The sequence below is a fragment of the Carassius auratus genome, chromosome 6 (genome assembly GCF_003368295.1).
Source record: "Carassius auratus strain Wakin chromosome 6, ASM336829v1, whole genome shotgun sequence".
In the NCBI taxonomy this organism is placed as follows: Eukaryota; Metazoa; Chordata; class Actinopteri; order Cypriniformes; family Cyprinidae; genus Carassius; species Carassius auratus.
This window is the reverse complement of record NC_039248.1, coordinates 10,477,572-10,493,500: the sequence shown is the minus strand read 5'-3', so window position 1 is coordinate 10,493,500 and position 15,929 is coordinate 10,477,572. Positions and strand designations below refer to the sequence as shown.

General features: G+C 36.8%; 3 protein-coding genes across 5 annotated transcripts; 2 read left to right on the top strand and 1 right to left on the bottom strand.

Annotated features, from left to right (window-relative positions):
- Positions 1 to 627: 627 nt before the first annotated feature.
- Positions 628 to 3,479, bottom strand: LOC113096042 (PRA1 family protein 3). Its single transcript, XM_026261414.1, has 3 exons — positions 3,215 to 3,479; positions 1,949 to 2,166; positions 628 to 1,750 (listed from the first exon to the last, which is right to left on the bottom strand). Exons 1-3 carry the CDS (start codon positions 3,391 to 3,393, stop codon positions 1,575 to 1,577), a joined length of 573 nt encoding a protein of 190 aa, XP_026117199.1. The 5' UTR covers positions 3,394 to 3,479; the 3' UTR covers positions 628 to 1,574.
- Positions 3,480 to 3,981: 502 nt separating this feature from the next.
- On the top strand, positions 3,982 to 8,057 carry LOC113096011 (CCA tRNA nucleotidyltransferase 1, mitochondrial-like). 3 transcript variants are annotated; one of them, XM_026261391.1, is made up of 8 exons: positions 3,982 to 4,158; positions 4,287 to 4,444; positions 4,733 to 4,926; positions 5,106 to 5,244; positions 5,360 to 5,486; positions 5,636 to 5,829; positions 6,202 to 6,455; positions 7,056 to 8,057. In XM_026261391.1, exons 2-8 carry the CDS (start codon positions 4,384 to 4,386, stop codon positions 7,302 to 7,304), a joined length of 1,218 nt encoding a protein of 405 aa, XP_026117176.1. In that variant the 5' UTR covers positions 3,982 to 4,158; positions 4,287 to 4,383; the 3' UTR covers positions 7,305 to 8,057. The 3 variants fall into 3 exon arrangements, with proteins under 3 accessions (XP_026117176.1, XP_026117184.1, XP_026117183.1); XM_026261399.1 differs by having other exon boundaries at positions 3,994 to 4,012; XM_026261398.1 differs by lacking the exon at positions 3,982 to 4,158 and having other exon boundaries at positions 4,181 to 4,444.
- Positions 8,058 to 8,345: 288 nt separating this feature from the next.
- LOC113096033 (oxytocin receptor-like) lies at positions 8,346 to 11,142 on the top strand. Its single transcript, XM_026261406.1, has 2 exons — positions 8,346 to 9,740; positions 10,354 to 11,142. Exons 1-2 carry the CDS (start codon positions 8,870 to 8,872, stop codon positions 10,560 to 10,562), a joined length of 1,080 nt encoding a protein of 359 aa, XP_026117191.1. The 5' UTR covers positions 8,346 to 8,869; the 3' UTR covers positions 10,563 to 11,142.
- The last annotated feature ends 4,787 nt before the right edge of the window (positions 11,143 to 15,929 follow it).

Below are 15,929 nucleotides of genomic sequence, written 5' to 3'. Positions count from 1 at the left end.
GTGAGCTGCTCTCAAACACCCTGTAATCTATTGTATAAAATGAGAGAGAGGGACAGAATGTGGATTATATTTGGGAATAAACTACATTTAAAGCCGTACTTCCTCATACATTTTAAAGACTCGTTTTTTTTGCTACAAGTTCAGTCGTTCAGTGAGTTTGTAATGAGAGTCAGCTGTTGGAAACTGTTCTAAAGAACTGCTCCGTCACATGCTTTGCTTGGTCCACTCAGTTCATTTGTTCCTCTTTAAAAAGGTTTTACACAAAGAAGTGAATACTCTTGGAAGACATGTTTCAAGTCATGTACACTTAACGAGGGATGTAGACTCATATCAGCAGCCTAAGATTGATTTATTTGACATGGATCAGGTTGGGTCAACATGCTGAGATCAATTGACTGACTACTAGTTGTTTTATCTCTGTAAACTCAGTGTTTTCAAAGCCTTTGATTGTGGAATAAATGAATCATGTCTGATTGTGAATATGGCATTTTTAAAAATGACTTCCACATGATGCTGCTGCATTCAAGCTACAAGACGACACGTTGACCCACACAACATGAAAAAACTGCTGAGTGCGATTAATTTGATTTCTAAATCAATATTTGATTAAAATAAAACACACGATGGTACCAAAATGTGACTTTATTAACACATTTTGCATAGATTTAAGATATGTTGAATGTGTGAAGCTCCTGGTGTTATTCACGTTCAGTTATTTTACTTGTCAGTCCCTTATGCCACATGATATTGAAAACATATTGGTTATATTTTTCCTACTTCATAAACACACTGGTTTGTAACACAAAAAGCACATTCAAAGAATACAACTTAATTGTGCAAAACAAGGTTTAAAGCATCACAGGAAATTGAGTTTTTACCTCATGGATGACGAGAGCAATAAGCCATGAAATTCTACACATTAAAATAATTAACCAAAGGTAAGGGATGATGTTAGATGTGAAAAACGGAGTATCTAAAATCCCCTTTCCTATGGTAAAATCACTATAATTCAGTACTCGGATTGCTTATTGCTTTTACAACACAGCTGCATCAGCAGTGTGATAAAATGAATCAATGAACAATGCACATCATCAACAACAAACAGAAGTAAACGATCTTCTACAAAGTAATACAGTTCATTATCAGTACCACAGGAGTTTCAAGTTGCCACAGAATTCCAGTTATCACACTGCAGAACATCTGAAGATCTCTAAACCTGATGACATCTTCCCATGTTATATTATGCATTGTCTTAATACATGAAGAAATGTATTTTGGGAGAGAAAAACACTATCAATTGAAATATGCACACGACACATTTGCCTACAGGCCATAGTGAAATCTTTGGAAGACGTTTTGAATTGCATCCTCTTACATTTGACCTGAGATGTAAATAAACATTATAAAACACTTATTTTCAATACAATCATTTCATTCCATAATAGAAAAAACACACTAAGAAAAATACTTTTTGTTTTGCCAATTAAAGATGTTGGATTAAACGGAGTAGTTTTCAGAAACTGCGCCAGATGAAAGCAGATCCTTCTTGTACAGGAGAGAAGCTCAGTAAAGGTTCACTCCTTGAGTTTGCTCTCTAGAAAATCTTGTATTTTATTGAGGTTCTCTTCTTGTTGACCCAGTGCTTCAAGTATGATTCCCATGGGTGTTTTCTTGATTCCGGCGCTCTCCATCTTATTCTCCAGTTTGTTTTTCATGTTCCGTAGGCGAAGCGATGCATGTGCAAAGATCACTGAAACACAAAATGAAAGCACTTTAAGCTTTCAGATGCTTCATCATGGATTTAATAAACTGCTGCTTTGCATTTGTTTTCCTGCATGCCACAAAGAGTAGCACTGTATTCCATCTAAAAGATTTCCATCTTATGAAAACAGGTCTCATTTCATTTTTAGATTTATGATAATGAAGACAATTTTCTTAAGAAACTTACAGAGAAGAGGCAGCTTGATTCCAAGCAGGAGCACCATAACTCCACCGAAGAGGGACATGAGGAAGTAGCTCACAACCAGCACCAAGAACACAAACAGAGCAGGGTTCTCCTTCTTGAATTTTTTGATGATCGCCTTGTTCTCCCCTGCCCATACAGAGCCAATGAAGACAGAAGCGACCACTGCTGCACCCGTGAACATGCTCACAGGGTATAAGAACCTGCGGACAGAGAATTAGATGGTGACAGGATGTTATTGAAGACAAAATCAGTGATTTTACTACATTTGTGTCTTAAATACATTTTAATTTTTATACTTCAATCAATGACAATCGGTGTACACATTAAATACCCCCTTAAGCTCACTTGAAATTGTTTTAGATCACAGCCTCAGCTTTCTAAGCTTATGAGAATACAAGCTTCAATAGTGACATCTAATGGTTATAAAGTGTAAACGCAAAAATATTTTTTGACAAAAGGATTTATTTTCCATGTTGGTTATTATAAAACTGAATAAACTTGACAGTTAAATAATAATCTTGACGTGCAGTTTATGCCTGTGATTACACGACTAAATACTGCTCTCGTACCCTTTGCTCATGCGCTGTCAGTGTCATGTGATTACTCCCTTAAATATTGTTCAGTCTTAGCAACTAGTTATAATATTAGTGCCAAACCATAATCTCCCAGAAATTAAACTGGCCTTCGTTTTACAAACACAGCTGCCCACATACCAACACGACTATGTGTACCCAGATCAACTAGGCTAACTATCCTCTATATTTAGCGGAGAATTACCTCATGTTCTAAATTGTACAGGACAAATACTTCTCATTAGAACAGCTTATTTTCTTGAGTGCAACATGAAATTATCTTACAAAAGTACAGTGCTGCTGAAAACAAGTTACAATAATGATGTCAAATGATAATATAAGGTACTGAAATTTGCTGATACGTATCCAATAAAAAAAATATATATATATTTATTTATTTTTTTTTTTTTTAAGTGTGATAGTATGATAGTACCGTGCTTAAAAACATTTACGTGGATTATGACTTTATTTACAGTGCATTTAAAGCTGACTTTACAGGGTATTTCATTTGAACAGACATTACTTCTCGCGATACTCTCTGTAATGGGATGTTGGTGTTGACGTGGTCACAACAAACTACTAATACTATATGAATATTCTGTTTACAGTTAACTTAAATCCCATATTGTGCATGCATTTTCACGTTCACCAAGAAGACAGAGACTACTGGACTTACCCTACGATCAGGAATACGATGATAGCCAACACCAGATAGTTTGTTTGATAGTACAGCAGGTTGCTGACCACTCTGTTGTTCCATTTCGCCAGATCTCGTGTGTCGGGTTTGGCGAAGCGCTCTGAGCCTGGGTAGAAATCTTCCCAGCTTCTCAAAGGGGCGATCTCCACTTTAGCCATTAAATCAAACTAACCGGATGCCAGCAACTGCTCAATGCATGTATGCCACAGTCTGCCACTTCCTCACTCTCGCGATGCGCTTCGGCTTTAAATGGGCGGTAACTTTAAATGTAGACAAACCGATACGTTTGAATATTTAGGACTTGATGCAATCAGAGAGATAATGCTTTTTATTATCATACTACTCACATATTCCTTTACGACTGGGTTACTGTCTGATTGAATTAACCGGCAAATTACAATTCATGAACTAATCACTCTTTTTAGTCGGATCTTTTAGATGAAACATTGAACCCTATCACATTCTGTGTCATTGAACCGATAACATAATTAGGATTTTATTGATGAGGACGTATTTCATATTCAACATATCACAGTTGTATCAGCATAAATACGAAACAAATTTAGTTTAATGAAAAGCATTAAAGCCCAATTTAATATACAGCCCAAATAAATAAATAAATAAATGTTTCAACTCCAGCATGCTGCGTGGGAGGCAGCCTGCGAAAGTAAATAAACAATTTTCATTGGTTGTTTAAGTCATTACGTAGCTATCCCGGAAGCTCTGTGTAGCTTGACCACGCCCCTTCTGTGAATGTTTGTCATAGTGGCCCACAACGTGGGTAAAACTACCGATGTGTTGTAATAGCATCTTACAAGTTTTTTTCCTAAACATTACTTTTTTTTTCTTTCTTTTTTTGTCACATATGATGTTTGTTTTTGTAACTCCAACTGTGACCAATTGAAACTACAGTGTTCTCTTTGGTAATGTAACGTTATGTGTTTATCACTAAGAACTAGCCTCGAAGAGTCACTTCAAGTCATTTGCTACTTCTAACTTCAGCATGATTTATATGACGTGAAATTTACACTGACTTTATTGTCTTTAAAAGGTTTACACAGATATGGGCTAAATTATTTCTCCGCCCCTCGTTTATCTAACGTTACCGAGTTCATCATCTCACGTGGAGTTACAGATCATTAATCGAAATGCAACTGAAGACTAAAGAGTTTGAGTCATTGTTTACTGACGGACTGCTTGTTCTGGCTGGTAAGATATACCATTTTGATATACAGTGCCATTGAGAAGTTTGGACACACTTACTCATTCTTTGTTATTAGCATTTTCATATTTTAGAATAACAGTAGAGTCACCAAAAACTATGAAATAACAAATACATATAAAATTATTTTACATTTTATTATGTACATTAAGTTGTGTAAACTTGTCCAAACTTTTGAATGATTACCATTTTAGTGTACCATGCAATTTACTTTGTACTACCAAGGAACATGTATGAATTGTGAATTATTTTATTTTATTTTTTATGACAAATAGAAATGTTTGAAAAGAACCAGTTTGAGCTGAGGATTGCAGGAGGGGCAGTGCGCGACCTTCTGTCAGGAAAACGGCCTGAAGATGTGGATTTTGCCACCACAGCCACTCCAGAGCAAATGAAGAGCATGTTCCAGGCAGCAGGAGTCAGGATGATTAACAACAAAGGAGAGAGACATGGGACCATTACGGCCAGGGTAAGGTGAAGCATAATTTTTTTTTTTTAAATATATAATAATATGGAAAAATTTTCTCCAAAGTTTCCAAACCTCTAACCCATATTTTTAAAGTCCTGCAGTGGGTTTAGGTTAACTGTTTTGATTGGTGACATTTATCCACATAATATCAACATTGCTGATTTATACATTATACATAGCTTCATGATGAGAACTTTGAAGTGACCACTTTGCGAGTGGATGTACAGACCGATGGGCGGCATGCAGAGATGGAGTTTACCACTGACTGGCAGAAGGATGCAGAGCGCAGAGATCTCACCATCAACTCCATGTTTCTTGGTAAAATATTTCACCTGCATTTGCTTTGCATTTCTCATCGATTTGTTGTAGACTTGGATTTTGAATCATTAACATTTTTGTATATTTGATTTGTCCTATACTATGTTTTTCACAGGGCTAGATGGAACTCTCTATGATTATTTCCAAGGGTATGAGGACCTCAAGCACAGGAAAGTAAGGTTTGTCGGCAGCGCCTCACTACGGATCCAAGAGGACTACCTTCGAATTCTGAGATATTTCAGGTAATTGTGTACTACTGGATATATGCCTTTGAAATTATATAAGGGTTGAATAAGTTATCCTTTAAATTTTAAATAACTTTAGCCACTGTATAGCATATAAATGGCCTGGGTAGTTTATCTTATTTTTTATCTGTCTGATTGCTCTATAGATTTTACGGGCGGGTGGCAACTGAGCCTGGGCAACATGAACCCGAGACTCTGGAGGCAATAAGAGAGAATGCCAGAGGATTGGCAGGAATCTCAGGTGAGAGGATCTGGGTGGAGCTGAAGAAGATGCTGGTTGGAGACCATGCTGATCACCTGCTGGAGCTTGTCTATGAGTTGGGTCTTGCCCAGTATACTGGTGAGAAACAAAACATAGTGATACAAATATTTGTAAGGAACTGTGGCTGAAAATAGAAACATACACACTGTACAATTACCTGTCACTATTTTTATCCCCATCCAAATGTATTATTCTAAATGCATTTAAAAATGCAATTCATATGGGCAGTTTTCTATGATGAACATGCTTTAAATGTCTGAATTAAAGTTAACTTTGATATTTTGCGAGGCATAAACATGGTAATGAAAATTTCTGGAGATGTGGGGGGTTGCACTTTTTTTTTTCACAATACAATTTTTATTTATTTATTTATTTATTATGAATGTACTGTTGATGTATCATAATATTTGTTATTATAGATGTTCAGACTTGCTGTTTATTTTCCTACAGGTCTTCCAGCAGATGGCAATGTTGAGGAGATGAAGCAGACCTGGCAGAAGGCTCATGACTGCTCTCCTAAACCCATGACTATCCTTGCTGCTCTGTTCCGAAGACAGGATGATGTGGAGAAACTAGATCTGCGACTGAAACTATCCAGAGAGGAGAAAAACTTGGGCCTCTTCCTGGTCAAATACAGACGAGATCTCGTAAAGGAACAGGACGAACGTGACGACATGAAACCATACACTGATTTCATCATTGATGTATGTGCATTTCCTTCTGCTCTAATATAGTTCACAAATGTCATTACATCAGTTGTACGTAAAATTAAATAAATTGAAAACATTTTAGTTTAAATTGATTGAATTTCGTTTAAAACATTTTGACACACACACACACACACAAAAACATGACCCACTTTATCCCCATAATCATTCAAATTTAATTCCTAAATGAAAAAATTAAAACTAAATAAGTTATTTAGTTTTATTTATGTACTATTTATTAATATTTTGATAAAGCTTTTGTTTTTGTATTTTCTGTTAACATTTTTTTATTTAAATATTAGTCATTTTATGTATGTTTGTCATTAGATTGTTTATAAATATAATTATTTAAAATTTAGTAGTTAAAGTTCTTTTTAGAACTTCTGAACTTTAGTTTAGTAGACTTTAAATGGAACATTTCTATTATACATTTTTCTATATATTTAATACTATATTTTCTTTATATTGTGTTATATTGTTTTTTATTTGTTTCAGATTTATAGAGAACACTTTGAAATGTTTTTAATTAACAATAACAACACCGTAATATAATATTTAAATAAAATTTTCTTTTTTTTTTCTTTTTTTTCATTGAAGTCTAGAGAGCCGGAGTCCCAGAGTAAAGTCTTGGAGCTGCTAAAATATCAGGGGGAAAAGAAGCTCTTAGATGAACTGAGCAGGTGGTCCATCCCGCGCTTCCCAGTGAGTGGGCATGACCTACGCAAACTGGGTTTTACCTCGGGTAAAGAGATTGGCACCATCCTTCAGGAGCTAAGGGACACGTGGAAGAAGAGCCACTGTCAGATGAGCAAGGAGGAAGTCCTGGCCACCCTCAGCACATCCTGATTTCAGATAAGAGAACGTGCTTATGTCTCTGCATGCTTGTACAATATAATGCATTATGAGTCTGTGTACAGAAGTTGTACCTCCATAGTGTCAGTGGATAGTGTGAGAAAGAACCATCAGGGCAGTGGTATAAATCATTTGGTCCTATGCCTTTGCAGATAAAATGCAACCAAAGGTTTAGATCTATCTGTGGTTGCTATCTTGGGATTTTGTATTGCCTATGATTTATTTAGATGCTTTTCAGGGTGCAGAAAATGTCTTGGAGCATCAAAGTGCACATTTTCAGATTTTGAATGCATAACATAGTTAACATGAGAAACATGGAGCATCATAAAACCGTGAGCATCATAAACACTCTCTAAAAAGTTTTCTTTATAAATTAATCATGAATTTCCTTATCTTTTTTTATTTTTATAAATGGGGATTTAGTTTGACAAAATATCATATTCATTCATTAACATAATTGGTTTGAACAAGGATGCATCTAAAATGAATGACACAATGATGCAAAGTTCATTTTGTTTTTTGTTGATTTGATGTGGGATTTTGCCCTTTCAGAAGAATGGTGTAATTATTATAGTGAAGGGAGTAATTTAGCTCTCTTGCAGAGAAGACTTCTCATATGAAGCTGTAGCCATGGTTTCATTACGAGGAAATTTGTGTTGCTTTTGTCAATAGTTCATAGTTTTTAGAAGGTTATGCAACCAGCTCTCCAGGTGTTTACTTTGAAATAAATGAACCCACACCAATTCATACAGTGTCGTGCTGTCTTGCTTTATGTACAAAGATTACATAAGGATTGCTTTTGATATGTTTGTGAATTACATATTATGATAAGCGTTTCACATTGGGGGTAAGTTGTCATCATTTTTGCATTGATTGTTTTTATACAGTCCAGCTTTTTAAGAGTAATTCAATGTAAAGGTGTCAAGTTTAAAGGGATAGCTCACCCAAAAAAGAAAATTCTTGTCCTTTTTTACTCACCCTTATGTCATTTTAAACTTGTATTTATTTATTTTGTGGAACGTAAAAGGTATTTTAAAGAATGTTTCCATGTGTGTGCGTATTATAATTTTTTTTTCTGTCTATAGAATTAATGTTTGGTTCAATATTGTTGATTTTATATATACAACTTTTGGTTGAACTATCCAAATAATATAAAAGTCTTGGATGGCCTGAGGGCCAAATCATCAATTGTGCACCTGATTGGGTTTAGCCACAAGTAATTAAATTGAGAGATCTTATGTTGGCTACATTTATAAATAATTTATATCAGGAAGATCCAGAGTAAATATTTATTAAGAAAAATTGCCAAAAGGTTAATAATGTCTTTAACGTAATCCATCTTTTGAGCATGTGGATCGCTGAGTGCCATATTGTGATCTTGAGTACTGTTTGTGAATGAAAGACCCTCCCACGTCCACCAGAGCAACATATAAACCCTGTAGTCTCCGTGCGCACTCACATGTTAAAAGATACGCAGACGCGTGACCATTGAGAGTCTCGTGCGTAAAACTGCACCTACTTAACCTGAACTAGTTTAAAACTCTAGAAAAAGGAAGAAAATGCCTGTCCTTACATTGAACTTAAGCGATGTAACTTTGGAGATGGGAGCAACCGGAGATGAACCCCGGGATGAGCATTTAGCTCAAGTTGAGATCGCGCTGCTGAGCGTCATCTTTCTTTGCGCATCATCTCTGAACTTTGGCCTGCTTCTGGTTCTGTGGAGGAAGAGACAGCAGATGTCCAGGATGCGCGTGTTTGTGAGTCATCTCTGCTTGGCGGACCTGGTGGTCGCCTTTTTCCAGGTGTGTCCACAGCTGATGTGGGACATAACCGACCGCTTCATCGGTCCTGACCTCGTATGTCGTCTGGTCAAGTATCTGCAGATCGTCGGCATGTTCGCCTCCACTTATATGATAGTTGTGATGACCGTTGACCGTTATCAGGCGATCTGTAACCCCATGGTGACTTTCCGGAGGCGACGCGCGCGCTGGAACCTGCCGGTGTGCGTCGCGTGGCTCGCGTCTTTCGTCTTCAGCGTCCCGCAGCTGTTTATTTTCTCCAGGGTTCAGATCGCTCCGGGGGTCTACGACTGCTGGGCACAGTTCATTCAGCCGTGGGGACCTAAAGCGTACGTGACGTGGACGACACTGGTGATATTTCTGGTGCCCATCGTGACCGTGACGGTGTGCCAGGTGCGCATCTGCCGCGCGCTCCAGATCAACCTGTACCTGAAGACCCAGCAGCAGCAGCAGGGTCGTGGTGAAGGACACCCCCTTTCATCCAGGACCAGCAACGTGGCGTCGGTGTCCAAGTCTCGAATTAAGACCGCGAAGATGACGGTGGTGATCGTGCTCGCCTACACCGTGTGCTGGGCTCCGTTCTTCACCGTTCAGCTGTGGTCTGTGTGGGACGCCGAAGCTCCGACCGAGAGTAAGAGAAAGTCTACTTACAAACACCTGTGGGTGTTAATACATTGCATGTCATCTTAATCTGAATGTAAAACGATGTGCTGTTGAGATATGCCTCAAATATAGGGCTGATACAAGGTGACACACGTTAACTAATATTTCTGTTTAATATCGTCGCCTATATGCTTCTGACAAACATAACAGAATACAAAATAGTGGTTAAAAAAAGTGATTAAAAAGTGAAGACTTAGATGTCATCAGATATTTTTTCATTATTATTATTATTTGAAGATTTATATAGCTACATTATTTTAATCAGGGGAATTGTGATGTGACCTTTGAGTTTCTATTAAATAATAATAATAATAATAATAATAATAATAATTCATTAAAAAATACAGATAAACCAAATGGAAATCAAACTGTGTTATAAAATGCTTAATACAAACTATTTAAGCACACACACATTTGTATATGATGTCACCTCTTTTATTCCAACACTCCCCACTGTCCCCTATACATGGTAGCTGGAGCTATGCTCAATCAATATGAAATGTTTCAGGATATTTATTTATTAAGAATGTGATCAAATGTAAATATTAATTAACCAGTGTATATATATACTTATATTTCAGCTGCCACCTTCACCATCCTCATGTTGCTGGCGAGCTTGAACAGTGTTGCCAACCCATGTATCTACCTGCTGTTCACTGTGAAGTTCCCCAAACTGGTGGGAACTCTCCTGTGCATGAAGCAGACAGACTTGAAGGAGTCACTCCCCGAGGAGGCTACAATGGTCAGCTCTCTGTATCTGAGCTTTAAAAGCCACTCTGACATACTGTGAAAATAAAACACTATCAAACATGTCCAAATGCCATGAACGTGTACCATGTTAATATTCTTCAAAGTATGTAGGGGTACATGTAAATAGTACATGCGTATGGTTCAGTACTACTGTATATATCACAGTACCATGATGTTACCATCTGATACATCACTGTCCATACCAGTGCCATCACAGTACTTCTATGTAAAGAAAATCACTGGCATCTCAATGTGAATTGTATCAAACAGCTTTGGAGGTTTATGATTCTTTTTTACACTGAATTAATGTTAAACTCCAATTTTATCCCCTGCCGATCCTCCATTCCTTTCATTTGCCCCTAAAAAGATTTTATTTGTATTATTTTCTTTTTCCAAAACTGGTCACAGTCACTGATTTTTGTTATTCCTATTATTTAACTGTACATAGCAAGTAGGAAAATAAATAGCTCACAGTGTGTGGTGTTCTAATCACAATCACAGTGGTGTACAAAATACAGTGTGTTTAAATATTGAGAAAAACATCTGACTACTTGTGTGGTGGATTTTGTTTTGAAAATGCCTGTACATGGCCACTGTTCTATGTGTCAATAAAGTGCTTTAAAGGTGCTGTAGGGAACTTTTGTAAAAAAATATGTTTTACATATTTATTAAACCTGTCATTATGTCCTGACAGTAGAATATGAGACAGATAATCTGTGAAAAAATCAAGCTCCTCTGGCTCCTCCCAGTGGTCCTATTGCCATTTGCAGAAACTCCATTGCTCCCGGTAAAAAATAACCAATCAGAGCTGCGGTCCGTAACTTTGTTTGTGTTCAAAATGTAGAAAAATGTATATAATAAGAGAGTACACCATGAATCCATTTTCCAAAACGTGTTTTTGGCTTGTCCTGAATCACTAGGGTGCACCTATAATAAGTGTTTATATTCGGACTATTTTAGATTGCTTCGGGGATACCGCGGCAGAGTAACCCAGTACCTTTGTGATTCTTCATAGACATAAACAGAGAGAAGTAGTTCCGGCTATGATGTTCTTCCGCAAGACGCAAGCATTTCTGTTTATTAACCGCTAGAGCGTCAAAAGTTCCCTACCGCAGCTTTAAAGGTGCCTTGTGTAAAAATTGAGGTAAAAATATCCAAAAAATGACCTACACGCATCAAAAGAATGAGAAGAAATAAGGGCGATGATGTCATTAAAAAATGTCAAGTTATAGTGCTGCAGAGATATCAACCTTAATTAGCATTAGCATTACTAGCCACGGCCCGACAGGTGTCGTAATACCAGTTTCGGCCATGGGAGGCGGTATGCGGGCAACATAACCACCAGACAACCTGCAATACACGAATAACTCGCACGTCTTGTGGGCGTATTTGAACCTGATGTCAATCGTGTGGAAAGTACAGCCCACTACTTCATTTCAGTTCAGGGAAGAGAGAGAAAGGATGGCTCAAGCCCTTGGCAAGAGACCACCACCCGCTACAGGGAAACAACCGCGCTCGGAATCACAAATCAAATCCGATAAGAAAAGGAGCCGAACCAGAGTAAACATCGGCACTGCTTTCCATCGCTGGAGACAACTGATGGACCTGAAAGAAATGAGGCTCGACTCCGAACTTGCAACATTTCTTTTGGATTGGTAAATTAGATGCTGTTAGTATTTCACTAGAAGTTGGTTTTACATGTTTGTGTATTTTTTTTCGGGAAGTTATAACATAGAAATGTATCGAAGGCTGTTCGATAAACATGCTAATGTTAGTGATGGCTAACCGTAGCTGAGTTTGATAATTAGCTAGCTATAACTTACCCATTTTTTTTATATCATAACTAACCTGCTAACCACTGGTAAAGGTGAAGGGGAGTAGCTTGAAGATGTCATGTTTCAAAATCACTTGACATCACCTAATGTTCCTTTGGAGGCAAAACGTCCTCTTAGGCTTTGGCTATGGCTGTAGTGTTGTTGTGAAGGTAGGGGCGGAGCATAGAGACTATAGATGCTATTTCTCGTTTGTTACTCTAGAGTAGACCAATTCACTTTATTGAGGCATACTGCCCCATCTGATATGGAATGTGGAGTATGACTTGATTTTTTTGCCAGACATGACAGATGGCACCTTTAACATTTGGCAATAGAATCGGTTTATGTTTGAAAGGTATGTTTTTAATGGAATTTGTGGCTTGTGGACTTGTGAGCTTCAGGTGAAAGATAAGACTAACAACAAAAGTAAGCCATGTGTGGAGACAAGCAAAGGCATAACTAACAGGATAGAAGAGCATGACTACTTTTTCCAACTGGTAAGACTACGTGACTATGTGTGGTCTGACCCCTTTAATTAAAGCTATAACCCACCCCCAAAGGTGAAAAAAGAAGAGAACATTTCCATTTCTCACAGTAATTGGTGATAAAACGTGTAGCAACCACAAATACACACAAATTGGTCAGAAACTCAGGAATACGTAAAAAGTTTGGGGTCAGAAAGACTTAGAAAAAAAAACTAAGAAAAAAACAATACCTGATGCAAAGTTAAATTTTCTGTATATTATTATTATTATCAGAAATCATTCTAATGATTTGCAGGTCAAGAAACATTTATTATTATTATCAATGTTGAAAATGGGGGAAAAAAGTTGGAATGAATGGAAAATTCAATATATATATATATATATGTATATATATATATATATATATATATATATATATATATATATATATATATATATATATATATATATATATTATCGTATAAAATACCTTTTTTGGATTAGGCAATTTTTGGATTAGTTTAATGTTTCCTTGCTGAATAAAAATTTGAATGCAGGACAGTTGCCCTCCTGGAACAGGTATGAACACGGTGCCTAATAGGTAACAGGAAAGTAATGAAAAGCAAAATTTATCAACAGAAAACCAAATGTGGACATTTTTGTAGTGAATTGAATTTGTAGCTTAACACCTGAATCAATGGCTCTTAATCTCTAACTGTGGGCTGCTGCCAGATATCAACAAGCAGAAGCTCACGTCTCCATGCCATTTAGCTGTGACTCCAATTTTGACGTGATTCCCAGAAGCAGGATCTTGGACACTCATCTGTCATGCCAGTCTGTAGAAATGTTCTCTGATGTCGGGACACAGTTGTGAATTGAATTGAAGTCGGTTTTAGAGCACAGTGTGCTCACGTGCCTGACTGCATGCTAATTTGCACAGCCACTTTCATTTTCATTATTTTAGAACTTAATATTGGACTGATCTGAGTCAGCTTTGACTTTGATTATATACTGTGGAGTTCTGAAAGTGCTTTTGAGAACATATTGAGTGGTTGAATGTCAGCAGCATGACAAACAGTGCAGGCATTACTCATTGAAGGTGGTTGATCAGTTTAAGTGGTATGCTGGTAGGAAGCGTGTGATTTCTCTGGCATTCGTTATTTAAGTTTTTGACATTGGTGCATGTAAACCAGGACACACTTCACAAACGCGACTGATTTGTTGCCTTTGTAATGCTACATTTTCAGTAATATCAACATCAAACACGCCAAGCATAAAAAAGCATTCCATTATGCAGCCTAATGACAGATATGCTCCTGACCTACATATCAATATTACAAAATATGCTTGTAACACAGCTTGCCACTAGGTCAAGTGATTAGGAGATTAGAAATTAAATTATGTTTGTATGGGGATTTGACAAGTAGAGGTATACATCAGTTGGGTTGTAATCATTTTTGCCAGTGTAACTCTTTGATGGCTTTAGATGGAAACCTTTATAGATATTGTGGCACAGTGATTCATCTAATCACTCAGAATATGCATATATACACCTTTGCCTTTCTCCTGAGCAGGAGACTTATTTTTTATTATACACAGGGAAGTAAACAATTTTCAGTTGTACTACCTGACATGACCATTAAAAACATGTTATATATATATATATATATATCTATATATAATTGTTTATTCTTATTTAACCTACCCCCAAACTTAAACCTACCAATTTTTTGGCGAATATGCATTGTTAACTTTTTATTAGTAAGTGATTTCGATTTTTAGACCCATTAAACCTTAATCTACCTATTTTATAGCAAATATAAAAGGATATGAAACCCAGTTGACCAAAGTATGCAGGGAAATAACCATTTTAGTAACAATATAGCATTAAAAGTATTTTTATAGTCCCTAATCCCACTCCTACCTCTAAACCAGTCGTGTCAAACAGTTCCTGGAGGTCAAGAGCCCTTTAGAGATTAGATGCAACCCTAATTAAACACACCTGACCTGATCCAGCTAATCAAGTAGTTTAATATTATTTGAAAATTACATGGTTTGTGTACAGTACTGTTTAAGAAAAACATTACAGACAAATCAATACAATTAACAAAAAAAAATTATTAATTGCAAATATTGTAGGTATTAATCTTGTAGGCAAGCATCAGTACCTTGAATTTGATGCGAGCAGCATTTCTGGAAACTTTGAAATGTATCACAATGAACCGTAATTTATAAAAAAAATTCTTTCATTTTGTTAATCTGTCAATATGATTTAAGTGAAAAATATATTTAGTGTATATGCCTTTATGCCTTTTATGTAAGCCTATAGTTTTTCAGTTTTCTCCATTCACAGAAGCGCTGCAGGTGCATGTGATCTGTTGAATTCATCTCACACTATCCTCAGATAAACTCTAAGGGCGGTGCATTGCCATTGCGAGCTGAGCAGACATTTCACTCGTTGTCTTCAGCGTCACATTTGCATATGCCGTACTACTGGAATTCACAATTGGTTGACAGCACATTTCAAATATTAAATGGAATGATGAACTAATGTTATTAATCGGTTAATGGCCATTTCAAATTTTCGATTCTGTTCGGAAATATAAAATTTGATTTAGTTTCTGGTTCTGTTCTTGTCAAAATTCCGTTCGTTTTAGCCTTCAAGTGAAGTTTAAAGGGGTCATTTGATGCGATTTCAAGTTTTTCTTTCTCTTTGGATTGTAACAAGCTCTTGGTACATAAAGAAGATCTTTAAAGGTGCAAAGACTAAAGTCTAAAATACAAAGAGATATTCTTTATAAAACTTAAGTCAACAATACCATCCTAAAATGGCTCATTCTAACACGCCCCATATGGCTACGTCATGATGTAGGAAGATTTGCATAACACCGCCCAAATGTTCATGCAAAGAAAGAAGGCTTAACTTTTATTCTCGCTGTAGCTCCCTGCACCATGTGGAGAAGCTGTGTTTCGTTTTGAAAGCGAAATTACTTTCTCTGACTTTCCAAAAGCCACTCCCTTCGTCATGCCTTGAACTGATCCATTTTAGTCACTAAGGAAATACATTACCTGTGTGCTGTGAATCGCCCGATCGGCCTTCACCGTGGACAAAGCAGAGTCCAGACTGGG

Excerpts from the sequence above, each read along its gene's own strand:
- LOC113096042 (XM_026261414.1), bottom strand. The coding sequence starts at position 3,393 with ATGGCTAAAGTGGAGATCGCCCCTTTGAGAAGCTGGGAAGATTTCTAC. Across the intron at positions 2,167-3,214 it reads ATCGTATTCCTGATCGTAGG|GTTCTTATACCCTGTGAGCA; the intron begins GTAAGTCCAGTA and ends CTCTGTCCGCAG. Across the intron at positions 1,751-1,948 it reads AATCAAGCTGCCTCTTCTCT|TGATCTTTGCACATGCATCG; the intron begins GTAAGTTTCTTA and ends TTTGTGTTTCAG.
- LOC113096033 (XM_026261406.1), top strand. The coding sequence starts at position 8,870 with ATGCCTGTCCTTACATTGAACTTAAGCGATGTAACTTTGGAGATGGGA. Across the intron at positions 9,741-10,353 it reads CGCCGAAGCTCCGACCGAGA|CTGCCACCTTCACCATCCTC; the intron begins GTAAGAGAAAGT and ends CTTATATTTCAG.
- LOC113096011 (XM_026261391.1), top strand. The coding sequence starts at position 4,384 with ATGCAACTGAAGACTAAAGAGTTTGAGTCATTGTTTACTGACGGACTG. Across the intron at positions 4,927-5,105 it reads ATGGGACCATTACGGCCAGG|CTTCATGATGAGAACTTTGA; the intron begins GTAAGGTGAAGC and ends CATTATACATAG. Across the intron at positions 6,456-7,055 it reads ACACTGATTTCATCATTGAT|TCTAGAGAGCCGGAGTCCCA; the intron begins GTATGTGCATTT and ends TTTTCATTGAAG.